The sequence below is a fragment of the Rhinoraja longicauda genome, chromosome 5 (genome assembly GCF_053455715.1).
Source record: "Rhinoraja longicauda isolate Sanriku21f chromosome 5, sRhiLon1.1, whole genome shotgun sequence".
NCBI classification, from domain to species: Eukaryota; Metazoa; Chordata; class Chondrichthyes; order Rajiformes; family Arhynchobatidae; genus Rhinoraja; species Rhinoraja longicauda.
In genome coordinates, this window is record NC_135957.1 from 84936347 (window position 1) to 84954072 (window position 17726).

General features: G+C 50.3%; 1 protein-coding gene across 1 annotated transcript in view; it reads left to right on the forward strand.

Annotated features, from left to right (window-relative positions):
- ccdc162 (coiled-coil domain containing 162) overlaps window positions 1-17726 on the forward strand; it is a 124037-nt gene that overhangs the window by 41871 nt on the left and 64440 nt on the right. Inside the window, exons 15-20 of the mRNA XM_078400077.1 lie at window positions 2597-2783; window positions 6608-6765; window positions 9235-9435; window positions 10838-10962; window positions 12608-12836; window positions 15101-15303. Coding sequence (XP_078256203.1) covers window positions 2597-2783; window positions 6608-6765; window positions 9235-9435; window positions 10838-10962; window positions 12608-12836; window positions 15101-15303 — 1103 coding nt within the window. The remainder of the gene's footprint in view (window positions 1-2596; window positions 2784-6607; window positions 6766-9234; window positions 9436-10837; window positions 10963-12607; window positions 12837-15100; window positions 15304-17726) is intronic.

A 17726-nucleotide genomic window follows, 5' to 3' on the forward strand; every position in this document is an offset into this window, starting at 1 on the left:
CATTCGGCCCTTCGAGCCTGCACCGCTATTCAATATGATCATGGCTGATCATCCAGCTCAGTAACCCGTACCTGCCTTCTCTCCATACCCCCTGATCCCTTCAGCCATCTAGCCTGTCCAACCCCTTAAGAATTTTATACGTTTCTATAAGATCCCCCCTCAGTCTTCTAAATTCCAGGAGTACAAGCCGAGTCTATCCAGTCTTTCTTCCCGTTCCTTCTCTCCTGAGATGCTGCCTGACCCGCTGAGTTACTCCAGCACTTTGTCATACCTTCGATTTGTACTCGCTGGAATTTAGAAGATTGAGGGGGGATTTTATTGAAACTTACAAAATTCTTAAGGGGTTGGACAGGCTAGATGCAGGAAGATTGTTCCCGATGTTGGGGAAGTCCAGAACAAGGGGTCACAGTTTAAGGATAAGGGGGAAGTCTTTTAGGACCGAGATGAGAATGTTTTTTTTCACACAGAGAGTGGTGAATCTGTGGAATTCTCTGCCACAGAAGGTAGTTGAGGCCAGTTCATTGGCTATATTTAAGAGGGAGTTAGATGTGGCCCTTGTGGCTAAAGGGATCAGGGGGTATGGAGAGAAGGCAGGTACAGGATACTGAGTTGGATGATCAGCCATGATCATATTGAATGGCGGTGCAGGCTCGAAGGGCCGAATGGCCTACTCCTGCACCTATTTTCTATGTTTCTATGTTTCTATGTACCAGCACCTGCAGTTATTTTCCTAAACAAAAACTGATCATTCATTTCAAGCATTTCAATAAGGGCGGCTCAGTGGCACGGTGGTAGAGTTGCTGCCTTTCTGACTGGACATGGGGTGAACTGGTAATGATAAATCAAGTTCTTTACCTTCAGTCTGAATAATCACACACGTATACTGGATGAGTACGTCAGATTTATTCCACAGTGGGGTTCTTCCCGGTGAGGATCTCCAGACACAATACTAGTGTCTGAAAAGATCTCAACTCAGGAGAGGGGAAGAACAACTTTGTTTACTTTTTATATACAGAAAGGAAAAAGGGGTGTAACAGATAAAATTAAGGACCAATTACAATTCTAATACAATTTCCATGGTTACAGAGAAAACAAGATCATTAGAAGGATGAGAGGAGATCTTATCGATAGAAGGATGAGAGGATATCTTATCGAAACATGTAAGATTATTGAGGGGTTGGACACGTTAGAGGCAGGAAACATGTTCCCAATGTTGGGGGAGTCCAGAACCAGGGGCCACAGTTTAAGAATAAGGGGAGGCCATTTAGAACTGAGATGAGGAAAAACCTTTTCAGTCAGAGAGTTGTGAATCTGTGGAATTCTCCGCCTCAGAAGGCAGTGGAGGCCAATTCTCTGAATGCACTCAAGAGAGAGCTGGATAGAGCTCTTAAGGATAGCGGAGTCAGGGGGTATGGGGAGAAGGCAGGAACGGTGTGCTGATTGAGAATGATCAGCCATGATCACATTGAATGGCGGTGCTGGCTCGAAGGGCCGAATGGCCTCCTCCTGCACCTATTGTCTATTGTCTATTAATACAGGTCACATGCTCAGAGACCAAACCATTAATATAAGTCACATGCTTTCGGGGAAACGCATCAGTTTACCTAGAGTGGATTCAAAACTTTTCCTACTTTCACACGCACCCATATAAGGAGTTGTTATTGAGAAAGAAACTTATCTCTATGCACGAGCAATCTCGCAGCTGCACGGCCTTGCTCTAGTGTTTCAATACACAGGGCACACACTGTCAGACAAGGGACTAATACTCCTCTGCCGACTCCCTATCGTTCATAAAAGGACAAACACATTCCATCCCAATGATAACATTTCTGCCACAAGCATCCATCTTACTGCTTCCTACTGGAAATAAGCATTCATTTTATATTAGCTAAGACCACAACAAAATATCAATATCTCCAATAGACAATAGACAATAGGTGCAGGAGGAGGCCATTCGGCCCTTCGAGCCAGCACCGCCATTCAATGTGATCATGGCTGATCATTCTCAATCAGTACCCCCGTTCCTGCCTTCTCCCCATACCCCTGACTCCGCTATCTTTAAGAACTCTATCTAGCTCTCTCTTGAATGTATTCAGAGAATTGGCCTCCACTGCGTTCTGAGGCAGAGAATTCCACAGATTCACAACTCTCTGACTGAAAAAGTTTTTCCTCATCTCCGTTCTAAATGGCCTGCACCTTATTCTTAAACTGTGGCCCCTTGTTCTGGACTCCCCCAACATTGGGAACATGTTTCCTGCCTCTAACGTGTCCAACCCCTTAATAATCTTATACGTTTCGATAAGATCTCCTCTCACCCTTCTAAATTCCAGTGTATACAAGCCTAGTCGCTCCAGTCTTTCAACATACGACAGTCCCGCCATTCCGGGAATTAACCTAGTAAACCTACGCTGCACGCCCTCAATAGCAAGAATGAACTATATCAACTAATGGCATAGATTTTTTTTAGATTTAGAGATAAGGCGCAGAAATTCTCAGTAGATTCTCAGTAACTAGATTCTCAGTAACGGGCCCCAGCCCCAGTTGGAACGAGTCTGCAATGTTTGAGAAAGGGTCTTCCGTGTCGCCTTGTTTGCAGAGGGAGCTCACCCAATTTATGGAGTTCTCCGAAGTTGAGAACCACGACGATTTCTACGTGAACGAGGGCAGTTACATCCACACGCGGGACCAGCAGGGGGCGTACGTGATGTACGACGTGGCCTTAAAGGATTTTAACGAGCTGGAGGCACAACTGTTGCTGCTGGCAACCGAGTACATTGGGCGAGGTAAGGGCGTACGTGATCTCCTGCCGTTACGTGCCGTTACAGCGGCAGTGGGTATTTGTAAAGGCGTGGATACGTCGATTCTTGATTAGTACGGGTGTCAGGGGTTATGGGGAGAAGGCAGGAGAATAGAAACACAGAAACATAGAAAATAGGTGCAGGAGTAGGCCATTCGGCCCTTCGAGCCTGTACGCACCGCCATTCAATATGATCATGGCTGATCATCCAACTCAGTATCCTGTACCTGCCTTCTCTCCATACCCCCCTGATCCCTTTAGCCACAAGGGCCACATCTAACTCCCTCTTAAATATAGCCAATGAACTGGCCTCAACTACCTTCTGTGGCAGAGAATTCCACAGATTCACCACTCTCTGTGTGAAAAAAAACTTTCTCATCTCGGTCCTAAAAGACTTCCCCCTTATCCTTAAACTGTGACCCCCTTGTTCTGGACTTCCCCAACATCGAACAATCTTCCTGCATCTAGCCTGTCCAACCCCTTAAGAATTTTGTACGTTTCTATAAGATCCCCCCTCAATCTTCTAAATTCCAGTGAGAACGGGGTTAGGAGGGGGAGACGGAGAGAGGGAGAGTTAGTGCGGCACGGTGGCGCAGCGGTAGAGTTGCTGCCTTACAGCGAATCCAGCGCCGCAGACTCGGGTTCCATCCCAACTACGAGCGCTGTCTGTACGGAGTTTGTACGTTCTCCCCGTGACCTGCGTGGGTTTTCTCCGAGATCTCCGGTTTCCTCCCACACTCCAAAGATGTGCAGGTATGTAGGTTAATTGGCTGGGTAAATGTAAAAATTGTCTGTAGTGTGTGTAGGATAGTGTTGGTATGTGGAGATCGCTGGGGATCGACCCATTGGGCCGAAAGGGCCTGTTTCAGCGCTGTATCTCTAAAACTAAAAGCTAAAGATCAGCCGTGATTGAACGGGAGAGTAGACTCGATGGGCCGAATGGCCTGATTCTGCTCCTATCACTTATGACCGAATGACCTTATGTTCCCGTAAACGTGAGGTGGAAAGGAGGAAACGGGCCCTTCGGCCCATGGAGTCCACGCCGACCATCGACCGCCTGCCCACACTGGTTCTACGTTGCTCCACGTTCCCATCCAATCCCTGCACACTAGGGGGCAATGTATAATGATTCACAGAGGCCAATTAACCTGCGCGTCTTTGGGATGTGGGGGGTGTGGGGGGAAACCAGTGCACCAGGAGGAACCCCATGCGGGTCACGGGGAGAAGGCTCAAACTCCGTACACACAGCGCCCGTGGTCGGGGTGGTACCCGGGTCTCCAGCGCCGTGAGGCAGCAACTCCACCGGCTGCAATCAGGTGGTAGACGCACAGAGTCTCTTACACAGGGCAGCGGAATCAAGACAAGGTCAGAAGGGAAAGATTCAATAGGAATTTGAGGGGCAACGTTTTCCAACAGAGGGTGGTGGGTGGGTGTACGGAACGAGCTGGCACAGGAGGGAGTTGAGGCAGGGACTATCGCAACGTTTAGCAAACACTTGGTCAGGTACATGGATAGGATGGGGTTAGAGGGATATGGGCCAAACGCAGGCAGGTGGGACTAGTGTAGCTGGGACATGTTGGCCGGAGCGGCAAGTTGGGTTGATGGGCCTGTTTCCACGCTGTATATCTCTCTGTCTCCATGACTCTGTGACTATGACTATGTCTTTGTCTCTGTGTCTCCCTGTCTCCGTGTCTCTGTGTCTCTGTGTCTCTGTGTCTCTGTGTCTCTGTGTCTCCGTGTCTCCCTGTCTCCCTGTCTCCGTGTCTCCGTGTCTCCGTGTCTCCGTGTCTCCGTGTCTCCGTGTCTCCGTGTCTCCGTGTCTCCGTGTCTCCGTGTCTCCCTGTCTCCCTGTCTCCGTGTCTCCGTGTCTCCGTGTCTCCGTGTCTCCGTGTCTCCGTGTCTCCGTGTCTCCGTGTCTCCGTGTCTCCGTGTCTCCGTGTCTCCCTGTCTCCGTGTCTCCGTGTCTCCGTGTCTCCCTGTCTCCGTGTCTCCGTGTCTCAGTGTCTCCGTGTCTCCGTGTCTCCGTGTCTCCGTGTCTCCGTGTCTCCGTGTCTCCCTGTCTCCGTGTCTCCGTGTCTCCCTGTCTCCGTGTCTCAGTGTCTCCGTGTCTCCGTGTCTCCGTGTCTCCCTGTCTCCGTGTCTCCGTGTCTCCGTGTCTCCGTGTCTCCCTGTCTCCGTGTCTCCGTGTCTCAGTGTCTCCGTGTCTCCGTGTCTCCGTGTCTCCGTGTCTCCGTGTCTCCGTGTCTCCGTGTCTCCGTGTCTCCGTGTCTCCCTGTCTCCGTGTCTCAGTGTCTCAGTGTCTCTGTGTCTCTGTGTCTCTGTGTCTCTGTGTCTCTGTGTCTCTGTGTCCCTGTGTCCCTGTGTCCCTGTGTCTCTGTGTCTCTGTGTCCCTGTGTCCCTGTGTCCCTGTGTGTCCCTGTGTCTCCGTGTCTCCGTGTCTCCGTGTGTCTCTGTGTCTCTGTGTCTCCCTGTCTCCGTGTCTCCGTGTCTCCCTGTCTCCGTGTCTCCGTGTCTCAGTGTCTCCGTGTCTCCGTGTCTCCCTGTCTCCCTGTCTCCGTGTCTCCGTGTCTCCGTGTCTCCGTGTCTCCGTGTCTCCGTGTCTCAGTGTCTCCGTGTCCCCGTGTCCCCGTGTCCCTGTGTCTCTGTGTCCCTGTGTCTCTGTGTCCCTGTGTCCCTGTGTCTCTGTGTCCCTGTGTCTCTGTGTCCCTGTGTCCCTGTGTCTCTGTGTCCCTGTGTCTCTGTGTCCCTGTGTCCCTGTGTCTCTGTGTCTCTGTGTCCATGTGTCCCTGTGTCTCAGTGTCTCCCTGTCCCTGTGTCTCTGTGTCTCTGTGTCTCTGTGTCTCTGTGTCTCTGTGTCCCTGTGTCTCAGTGTCTCCCTGTCCCTGTGTCTCTGTGTCCCTGTGTCTCTGTGTCTCTGTGTCTCTGTGTCTCTGTGTCTCCCTGTCTCTGTGTCTCAGTGTCTCCCTGTCTCAGTGTATCCCAATCTCCCTCAGTCTCCCTCTGTCTCTGTGTCTCCCTGTCCCTGTGTCTCTGTGTCTCTGTGTCTCTGTGTCTCTGTGTCTCTGTGTCTCTGTGTCTCTGTGTCTCTGTGTCTCAGTGTCTCCCTGTCTCAGTGTATCCCACTCTCCCTCAGTCTCCCTCTGTCTCTGTGTCTCCCTGTCCCTGTGTCTCTGTGTCCCTGTGTCTCTGTGTCTCAGTGTCTCCCTGTCCCTGTGTCTCTGTGTCTCTGTGTCTCTGTGTCTCTGTGTCCCTGTGTCTCTGTGTCTCTGTGTCCCTGTGTCTCTGTGTCTCTGTGTCCCTGTGTCTCTGTGTCCCTGTGTCCCTGTGTCTCTGTGTCTCAGTGTCTCCCTGTCTCAGTGTATCCCAATCTCCCTCAGTCTCCCTCTGTCTCTGTGTCTCCCTGTGTCTCTGTGTCTCCCTGTGTCTCTGTGTCTCCCTGTCTCCCGGTCTCCGTCTCTCTCTCTCTGTCTCTCTCTCTCTCTGTCTCTCTCTCTCTCTCTGTCTCTCCCTGTCTCTCCCTGTCTCTCCCCCCCTCTCTCCCTCCCTCCCCCTCCCTCTCTCTCTCTCTCTCTCTCTCTCTCTCTCTCTCTCTCTCTCTCTCTCTCTCTCTCTCTCTCTCTCTCTCTCTCTCTCTCTCTCTCTCTCTCTCTCTCTCTCTCTCTCTCTCTCTCTCTCTCTCTCTCTCTCTCTCTCTCCCTGTGTCTGTCTCTCCCTGTGTCTGTCTCTCCCTCTCTCCCTGTGTCTCCGTCTCTGTCCCTCTGTCTCTGTGGCCGTGAGCTGAAGCGTCTCCCTGCTGGTCTCCGTTTGCAGGTGGGCGTATGTGCGGGAGACGCCCGTCCACGGGGTCCCTGCCGCCACCGTGCGGCGACGCTGACCTGCGAGGCTGGGCTCAGCTCTCCGTGGATCGCTTTGGCGTTCTCCTCGACCTGTGGCGATGGGAAACGGCTTTCCAGGAGCACAAACGGCAGGTAAAAATCACCCCTGTCGTTCAGGGTGAGAGGGGGAGGGGGAGAGGGGGAGAGGGGGAGGGGGAGGGGGGGTGAGATCAAAGCAACTTTAAAAAAGTAATGTGGAAAAGATGGGATCAGTAGATGATAACAGGGTGTGGGGTAGATCAAATGGCGGGGTAGACTCGATGGGCTGAATGGCCTAATTCTACTCCTATCACTTATCAACATGACACAAGAACTAGTAGGCCATCCTTCGTGGTGCGTGCCCCAGATATTCCCCTAATAACACGACTCAGTGGTCATATTTAAACCGGTACGTGGACAGCAAAGGTTTAGAGGGATATGGGTCAATCATCGGCAGGTGGGACTATTGTAGTTGGTTTAGTTTAGTTGAGTTGAGTTTAGTCTATTGTTTACTGAGGTGCAGTAAACTTTTCTTGCCTGTGATCCGGTCAGTGGACCCAATGAGATAGATGGGAGTGTCTGAAGAAGGGTCTCGACCCGAAACGTCACCCATTCCTTCTCTCCTGAGATGCTGCCTGACCTGCTGAGTTACTCCAGCATTTTGTGAAATAAATACCTTCGATTTGTACCAGCATCTGCAGTTATTTTCTAACACTTCCCGACCCTCAATGTCACCTGTCCATGTTCTCCACAGATCCTGCCTGACCCCGCTGAGTTACTCCAGCACTCTGTGAAACGTCACCTATCCATGTTCTCCAGAGATGCTGCCTGACCCGCTGAGTTACTCCAGCACTGTTCTATCAATGAGTATAGAGTGATACAGCTTGGAGACAGGCCCTTCAGCCCAACTTGCCCATACCAACCAACAGGTCACATCTACACTAGTCCCACCTGCCTGCGTTTGGTCCATATCCCTCTACACTTGTCCTGTCCATGTACCTGTCCAACTGTTTCTTAAACGATGGGCTAGTCCCAGCCTCAACTACCTCTTCTGGGGGCTTGTTCCATACACCCACCACCCTCTGTGTGAAAACGTTACCCCTCAGATTCCTATTAAATCTTTCCCCCTTCACCTTAAGCCTATGTCCTCTGGTCCTCGATTCCCCTACTCTGGGCAAGAGACTCTGTGCATCTACCCGATCTATTCCTCTCATGATTTTGTACACCTCTATAAGACCACCCCTCATATATTGTATGACAGTCACGGTGGCGCAGCGGTAGAGTTGCCGCCTTACAGCGAATGCAGTGCCGGAGACCCGGGTTCCATCCCGACTACGGGCGCTGTCTGTACGGAGTTTGTACGTTCTCCCCGTGACCTGCGTGGGTTTTCTCCGAGATCGTCAGTTTCCTCCCACACTCCAAAGACGTACAGGTTTGTAGGTTAATTGGCTTGGTACAAATGTAATTTGTCCCTAGTGGTGTGGGATAGTGTTAGTGTGCGGGGATCGCTGGGCGGCGCGGACCTGGTGGGCCGATGGGCCTGTTTCCGCACTGTATCTCTAAACTAAACTTTAGAAGGATGAGAGGGGATCTTATTGAAACATATAAGATTATTAAGATTATTAAGGGATTGGACATACTAGAGGCGATCGCTTCGCTGAACACCTGCGCTCGGTCCGCATTAACGCCACTGATCTCCCGGTGGCCCAGCACTTCAACTCCCCCTCCCATTCCCAGTCTGACCTCTCTGTCATGGGCCTCCTCCAGTGCCATAGTGAGGCCCGCCGGAAATTGGAGGAGCAGCACCTCATATTTCGCCTGGGCAGTTTGCGGCCCGGTGGTATGAACGTCGACTTCTCCAACTTCAGATAGCTCCTCTGTCCCTCCCTTCCCCTCCTCCTTCCCAGATCTCCCTCTATCTTCCTGTCTCCACCTATATCCTTCCTTTGTCCCACCCCCGACATCAGTCTGAAGAAGGGTCTCGACCCGAAACGTCACCCATTCCTTCTCTCCCGAGATGCTGCCTGACCTGCTGAGTTACTCCAGCATTTTGTGAATAAATCGATTTGTACCAGCATCTGCAGTTATTTTCTTATACAACATGTTCCTGATGTTGGGGGAGTCCAGAACCAGGGGCCACAGTTTAAGAATAAGGGGTAGGCCATTTAGAACGGAGATGAGGAAAAACCTTTTCACTCAGAGAGTTGTGAATCTGTGGAATTCTCTGCCTCAGAAGGCAGTGGAGGCCAATTCTCTGGATGCATTCAAGAGAGAGCTAGATAGAGCTCTTAAGGATCGTGGAGTCAGGGGGTATGGGGAGAAGGCAGGAACGGGGTACTGATTGTGGATGATCAGCCATGATCACGGTGAATGGCGGTGCTGGCTCGAAGGGCCGAATGGCCTCCTCCTGCACCTATTGTCTATTGAATGGGTTACTGGTTATGGATGATCAGCCATGATCACGGTGAACGGTGGTGTTGGCTCGAAGGGCCGAATGGCCTCCTCCTGCACCTATTGTCTGTTGTCTAAACTAAACTGAGATGACGGTAACTGTGGCCCTCGCTCTGAACGGCGTGTCCGCAGCTGGTGGACGGTTACTATGAAGCGTACCAGCATGTGTGTGACGTGGAGGAGCGCGTTGCCTTAGCGCAGGTCATCACTGACATCATGTATCAGCGGCCGCGCTTCAATCTCAACGCCGACTACTTTGCCCGGACGTACCAGGCCGAGTGCACCTGCCTCAAGCTTCACCTGCAGCTCATAGCGGACATTTTGAACAGACAGGTACGTACGTACAAGAGATATAGAGTGATACAGTGTGGAAACAGGCCTCTCAGCCCAACCTGCCCACACCGACCAACATGTCCCAGCTACACTAGAGTCATAGAGTGATACAGTGTGGAAACAGGCCCCTCAGCCCAACCTGCCCACACCGACCAACATGTCCCAGCCAAACTAGAGTCATAGAGTGATACAGTGTGGAAACAGGCCTCTCAGCCCAACCTGCCCACACCGACCAACATGTCCCAGCTACACTAGAGTCATAGAGTGATACAGTGTGGAAACAGGCCCCTCAGCCCAACCTGCCCACACCGACCAACATGTCCCAGCTACACTAGAGTCATAGAGTGATACAGTGTGGAAACAGGCCCCTCAGCCCACACCATGTCCCAGCTACACTAGAGTGATACAGCGTGGAAACAGGCCCTTCGGCCCAACCTGCCCACACCGGCCACCATGTCCCAGCTACACTAATCATAGAGTCATAGAGTGATACAGCGTGGAAACAAGCCCCTCAGCCCACCCTGCCCACCCCGGCCAACATGTCCCAGCTACACTAGTCCCACCTGCCTGCGTTTGGTCCATATCCCTCCAAACCTGTCCTATATATCCATGTACGTGTCTAACTGTTTCTTAAACGATGGGATAGTCCCAGCCTCAACTACCTCCTCCTGCAGCTCGATCCAAACAGGCCCTTCGGCCCACCGGGTCCGCGCCGACCAGCAATCCCCGCACACTAACACTATCCTATCTATACCCACCAAACCAATTAACCTACAAACATGTATGTCTTAGAAACATAGAAACATAGAAAATAGGCGCAGGAGGAGGCCATTTGGCCCTTCGAGCCAACGCCGCCATTCATTGTGATCACGGCTGATCATCCACAATCAATAACCCGTGCCTGCCTTCTCCCCATATCCCTTGATTCCACTAGCCCCTAGAGCTCTGTCGAACTCTCTTTTAAATTCATCCAGTGAATTGGCCTCCACTGCCCTCTGTGGCAGAGAATTCCACAAATTCACAACTCTCTGGGTGAAAAAGTTTCTTCTCACCTCGGTTTTAAATGGCCTCCCCTTTATTCTTAGACTGTGGCCCCTGGTTCTGGACTCCCCCAACATTGGGAACATATGGGGAGAAGGCCCACACGGGTTACTGATTGTGGATGGTCAGCCATGATCACAATGTATGGCGGTGCTGGCTGGAAGGGCCAAGTGGCCTCCTCCTGCACCTATTTTCTATGTTTCTATATTATCATGGAACTGGTGATCGCTGTTGGGCGCCCAACACGATGGGCCGAAGGGCCTGTATCTGTGCTGTGTCTCTAAACTAAACTAAAGCAAAGGCTTGGTAATTCTGTGCAATGTATCCACGCTGAAAGGTTGTTCCTCGACCACACTTGCAGATCGAGGAGCAGCGGGAATATGTACAGAGGATTTGGAGAGACGGCGCTTTGATGGAGAGTGGTGTTGAATTTGGTTTACCACTCAACATCATTGCCAGGCAACCGGTCGCCATTAACAACAGTTGGTAAGCAAGTTGGTAACATACTCCTGAACTATCATGTTTCATTGATTACCATGGAGAGATACAGGTCCTTCAGCCCAACCTGCCCACACCGGCCAACATGGCCCAGCTACACCAGTCCCACCTGCCCGCGCTTGGCCCATATCCCTCCAACCCCTTCCTGTCCGTGTACCTGTCCAAGTGTCTTTTAAATGCTGTTTAGTTTAATTTAGTTTAGTTTAGAGATACAGCGCGGGAACAGGTCCTTCAGCCCACCGGGTCCATGCCGACCAGCGATCCCCGCACACTAACACTATCCTACACCCACTAGGGACAATGTTTACATTTACCCAGTCAATTAACCTACAAACCTGAATGTCTTTGGAGTAAACCGAAGATCTCGGGAGAAAACCCACGCAGGTCACGGGGAAAAAGTACAAACTCCGTACCGACAGCACCCGTAGTCGGGATCGAACCCGGGTCTCCGGCGCTGCATTCGCTGTGAGGCAGCAACTCTACCGCTGCGCCACCGTACCATCTCCGACAGCTCTTTGCATGAACGCGCCACCCTCTGTATGAAAATGTTACACCTCAGGTTCCTATTACATTTGCTTCCAAGATGGCGCCCAACCCAGGCAGCCATTTGCGTGCTAGCCACAGAAACCGATCTACAATCGTTCCACACTCTCTCCAAAATCTCCACTAATCACTGTGGACGGCTCGATTGTAATCATATGTTGTCTTTCCGTTGACTGGTTAGCAAGCAACAATAGCTTTTCATTGCACCTCGGTACATGTGACTAAAACTAAACTAAAATAAATGTTGGTGTTATCGTAGTGGTGAAGGGGCGGAGTGAACTCGATGGGTCGAACGGCCTAAATCTGCTCCCCGTGTCTTATGTTTTTCGTTCTATGGTCCAGTTTAGAAGGGTGAGCGGGGATCTTATAGAAACGTATTAGATTAGAAAAGGACTGGACAAGCTAGATGCAGGAAAAATGTTCCCAATGTTGGGGGAGTCCAGAACCGGGGGCCACACAGTCTAAGAATAAAGGGGAGGCCATTTAGAACTGAGGTGAGAAAAAACTTTTTCACCCAGAGAGTTGTGAATTTGTGGAATTCTCTGCCAAATTTTGAAATCTTGAAATCTTAAAATCTTGAAATCTTGATATCTTGATATCTTGAAATCTTAAAATCTTGATATCTTGATAACTTGATATTTGGATATCTTGAAATCTTGATATCTTGAAATCTTAAAATCTTGATATCTTGATAACTTGATATTTGGATATCTTGAAATCTTGATATCTTGAAATCTTGATATCTTGAAATCTTGATATCTTGAAATCTTGATATCTTGAAATCTTGATATCTTGATATCTTGAACTCAAATTGCCAATATGTCCCAAGTACAAAATCTTTTCACTGCACCTCGGTACATGTGACAATAAACTAAACTGATAGATACAGTGGAGGACAAAATTCACTGGTTGAATTTAAAAGAGAGTTAGGTAGAGCTCTAGGGGCTAGTGGAATCAAGGGATATGGGGAGAAGGCAGGCACGGGTTACTGATTGTGGACGATCAGCCATGATCACAATGAATGGCGGTGCTGGCTCGAAGGGCCTCAGGGCCTCCTCTTGCACCTGTTTTCTATGTTTCTGTGTTGCAGTCCGGCGTTGAGGAAGGTCTACCTGCTGGAGTTCCACGCCTCGCTGGGGCTGGCCGCTCGTGTCCGCCAGGCACTGGAGCACGCGTACGGCGAGCTGTGTCACGCGCACAGGCCGCGGACGGCGGACGACAGCATCGACCTGGAGACGCAGCTCCTCCGCCTGGCCACCGCAAAGTGGGCGTCCATGGGCACGCCCGACTCGCCCTACAGCCTCCAAGTACAGCAGGATGTACGTACACCGCGCGCGGAGCCTGGCGGTAGAGAGGGTCACAAGGTCATACAGTGCCCTCCATATTGTTTGGGACAAAGACCCATCATTTATTTATTTGCCTCTGCACTCCACAATTTGAGATTTGTAATAGAAAAAAATCACATGTGGTTAAAGTGCACATTGTCAGATTTTAATAAAGGCCATTTTTATACGTTTCGGGTTCACCATGTAGAAATTACAGCTATGTTTATACATAGTCCCCCCCCCCCCATTTCAGGGCACCACTTGTGATTTTTTTTCTATTACAATTCTCAAATTGTGGAGTACAGAGGCAAATAAATAAATGATGGGTCTTTGTCCCAAACAATATGGAGGGCACTGTATGACCTTGTGACCCTCTCTACCGCCAGGCTCCACCCTCTGACTGAGGAAATTCCTCCTCATCTCCTTCCTAATAGAACGTCCTTTAACATCCACTCTATCCAAGCCTTTCACTATTCGGTACGTTTCAATGAGGTCCCCCCTCATCCTTCTAAACTCCAGCGAGTACAGGCCCAGTGCCGACAAACGCTCATCGTAGGTTAACCCTCTCATTCCTGGGATCGTTCTTGAAAACGGATCAAGGAGAAGATTGGCTTTTGCAACGATGTTAATGTCCTGGATAACAAAGCCTTGGCTTTGTGCCCAAGTTTGCGATGTAAATGAAGATATGTGAAGGGCCAGGTAGAACAGAGGAAGCGGGGCCTGCAGAAGGAGTTTTAGTTCAGTTCATTGTCACGTGTACCGAGGTACAGTGAAAAGCTTTTTTGTTGCGTGCTAACCAGTCAGCGGAAAGACAATACATGATTACAATCGAGCCGTCCACAGTGTACAGATACATGATGAAGGGAATAACGTTTAGTGCAAGGTAAAGCCAGTAAAGTCCGATCAAAGATAGTCCGGGGTTCTCCAATGAGGTAGATAGTAGTTCAGCACTGCTCTCTGGTCGACTGGATGGGCTGAATGGCCTTATTCTGCTCCTATCACTCATGAACTTATCATCCAGGAATGAGCGGGTTAACCTATGATGAGCGTTTGTCAGCACTGGGCCTGCACTCGCTGGAGTTTAGAAGAATGAGGGGGGACTTCGTTGAAGCGTGCAGAATAGTGAAAGGCTTGGATAGAGTGGATGTGGAGAGGATGTTTCCACTGGTGGGAGAGTCTAGGACCAGAGGGCACAGCCTCAGAACTAAAGGACATTCTTTTAGGAAGAAAGAAATCAGAGGGTGGTGAATCTGTGGAATTCTTTGCCACAGGAGGCTGTGGAGGCCAAGTCAGTGGATATTTTTAAGGCAGAGATAGATAGATTCTTAATTAGTACGGGTGTCAGGGGTTATGGGGAGAAGGCAGGATTACAATCGAGCCGTCCACAGTGTACAGATACATGATAAGGGAATAACGTTTAGTGCAAGGTAAAGTCCGATCAAGGGTAGTCCGAGGGTCACCAATGAGGTAGATAGTAGTTCAGCACTGCTCTCTGGTTGTGGTAGGATGGTTCAGTTGCCTGATAACAGCTGGGAAGAAACTGCCCCTGAATCTGGAGGTGTGCGTTTTCACACTTCTGTACCTCTTGCCCGATGGGAGAGGGGAGAAGAAATAAAGAAAGCTGGAGTCTAAAGGGAAGGAGGTTTTTGCTAAAACTTTGGGTGGCAAGGTTGTGCTGTTGTAGTGTTGCGGCCTCACAGCGCCAGAGACCCGGGTTCGATCCCGACTACGGGTGCTGTCTGTACAGAGTTTGTACCTTCTCCCCGTGACCGTGGGGTTTTCCCCGGGCACTCCGGTTTCCTCCCACACTCCAAGGACGTGCAGATTTGTGGGTTAATTGGCTTCTGTAAATTGTAAATTGTCCCTGGTGCGTGTAGGATAGAACTAGTGATCGTTGGTCGGCACGGCCTTGGCTTACTTTAGAGACACAGCGCGGAAACAGGCCCTTCGGCCCACCGAGTTCCTGTTGACTGACGGTCGCCGTACGCTAACACTAACCTATACACACAATTTACAACGATACCAAACCAATTAACCTGCAAACCTGTACGTCTTTGGAGTGTGGGAGGAAACCGGAGATCCTGGAGAAAACCCACGCGGGTCACGGGGAGAAGGTACAAACTCCGCACAGACAGCACTCGTAGTTGGGATCAAACCCGGGACAATCAGTGGTGGCCCTGTATACTTGGCCAAGGTGTTTGTTGGTATCCAGTGTGGCTGTGGCCGGGCCCTCTGATCGCTGCGTGTCGGTCTTGCAGTTGTTTGCAGGTGTGTACATCGAGGATCCGCTCCTGGTCAGGGATGTCGGCCTGTCCTTCATCGAGGCGGCGGCGGAGGGCGAGGGGAGAGCGGGGGAGGAGAGACCAGCCTTCGCCCTGAACGCCTTCTCCCGTCTGCTGGAGATCGTCACGCTGCGCCATCGCTTGCTGGAGGCGACCGCCCACACCGCCATCTTGGCTCAGTGAGTGACGCTGGCCTCGGCCTCTCTCCGCCAGTGCCGAAGATACTAGAGGAGCAAGATAGACCACTCGGCCCTAAAAACCGTAGTACGTCACGACGCCATTTTAGACCATGAAAGACTGGAGCGACTAGGCTTGTATACACTGGAATTTAGAAGGATGAGAAGGAATCTTATGGAAACATATAAGATTATTAAGGGGTTGGACACGTTAGAGGCAGGAAACATGTTCCCAATGTTGGGGGAGTCCAGAACCAGGGGCCACAGTTTAAGAATAAGGGGCCGGCCATTTAGAACTGAGATGAGGAAAAACCTTTTCAGTCAGAGAGTTGTAAATCTGTGGAATTCTCTGCCTCAGAAGGCAGTGGAGGCCAATTCTCTGAATGCTTTCAAGGAAGAGTTAGATAGAGATTTTAAGGATAGCGGAGTCAGGGGTATGGGGAGAAGGCAGGAACGGGGTACTGATTGAGAATGATCAGCCATGATCACGGTGAATGGTGGTGCTGGCTCGAAGGGCCGAATGGCCTCCTCCTGCACCTATTGTCTATGTTTCTATGTTTCACTTTAGTTTATTGTCACGTGTACCGAGGTACAGTGAAAAGCTTCTGTTGCGTGCTAACCAGTCAGCGGAATGATTACAATCAAGCCGTCCACAGTGTACCGATACATGATAAGGGAATAACGTTTAGTGTAAAGTCAAGCAAGTAAAGTCTAATCAGAGATAGTCTGAGGGTCACCAAAGAGGTAGATAGTAGTTCAGCACTGCTCTCTGGTTGTGGTAGGATGGTTCAGTTGCCTGATAACAGCTGGGAAGAAACTGTCCCTGAATCTGGAGGTGTGCGTTTTCACACTTCTGTACCTTTTCCCTGATGGGAGAGGGGAGAAGAGGGAGTGGCCGGGGAGAGACTGATCCTTGATTATGCTGCTGGCCTTGCCGAGGCAGCGTGAGGTATAAATGGAGTCAATGGAATGGAGGTTGGTTTGTGCGATGGTCTGGGCTGCGTCCACAATTCTCTGCAATTCCTTGCGGTCTTGGAATGAATTGTGCTGCAAATTTCCCATTCTCAGCGTTGAGGGTTTCCAGTTGATGGGAAATTTGCAGCACAATTCATTGTGTGTTTACTGAAGATAGACACAGAGTGCTGGAGTAACTCAGCGGGTCAGGCAGCATCTGTGGAGAACATGGACAGGTGACGTTTCACAGAGTGCTGGAGTAACTCAGCGGGTCAGGCAGCATCTCTGGAGAACATGGATAGGTGTCAGAACCCTTCTTCTGACACTCACAATTCACACTACCCCCCAACTTAGTATCATCTGCAAATTTGCAGATGATCATTAGCAAATTTGCAGATGATACTAAGTTGGGGGGTAGTGTGAATTGTGAGGAAGATGCAATAAGGCTGCAGGGTGACTTGGACAGGTTGTGTGAGTGGGCGGATACATGGCAGATGCAGTTTAATGTAGATAAGCGTGAGGTTATTCACTTTGGAAGTAAGAATAGAAAGGCAGATTATTATCTGAATGGTGTCAAGTTAGGAGGAGGGGGAGTTCAACGAGATCTGGGTGTCCTAGTGCATCAGTCAATGAAAGGAAGCATGCAGGTACAGGAGGCAGTGAAGAAAGCCAATGGAATGTTGGCCTTCGTAACAAGAGGAGTTGAGTATAGGAGCAAAGAGGTCCTTCTACAGTTGTACCGGGCCCTGGTGAGACCGCACCTGGAGTACTGTGTGCAGTTTTGGTCTCCAAATTTGAGGAAGGATATTCTTGCTATGGAGGGCGTGCAGCGTAGGTTCACAAGGTTAATTCCCGGAATGGCGGGGCTGTCGTATGTTGAAAGGCTGGAGCGATTGGGCTTGTATACACTGGAATTTAGAAGGATGAGGGGGGATCTTATTGAAACATATAAGATAATTAGGGGATTGGACACATTAGAGGCAGATAACATGTTCCCAATCGATTTATTCACAAAATGCTGGAGTAACTCAGCAGGTCAGGCTCCCAATGTTGGGGGAGTCCAGAACAAGGGGCCACAGTTTAAGAATAAGGGGTAGGCCATTTAGAACGGAGATGAGGAAGAACTTTTTCAGTCAGAGGGTGGTGAAGGTGTGGAATTCTCTGCCTCAGAAGGCAGTGGAGGCCAGTTCGTTGGATGCTTTCAAGAGAGAGCTGGATAGAGCTCTTAAGGATAGCGGAGTGAGGGGGTATGGGGAGAAGGCAGGAACGGGGTACTGATTGAGAGTGATCAGCCATGATCGCATTGAATGGCGGTGCTGGCTCGAAGGGCTGAATGGCCTACTCCTGCACCTATTGTCTATTGTCTATTGACCCGAAACATCATCTATCCATGATCTCCAGAGATGCTGCCTGACCCGCTGAGTTACTCCAGCACTCTGTGAAACGTCACCTATCCATGTTCTCCAGAGATG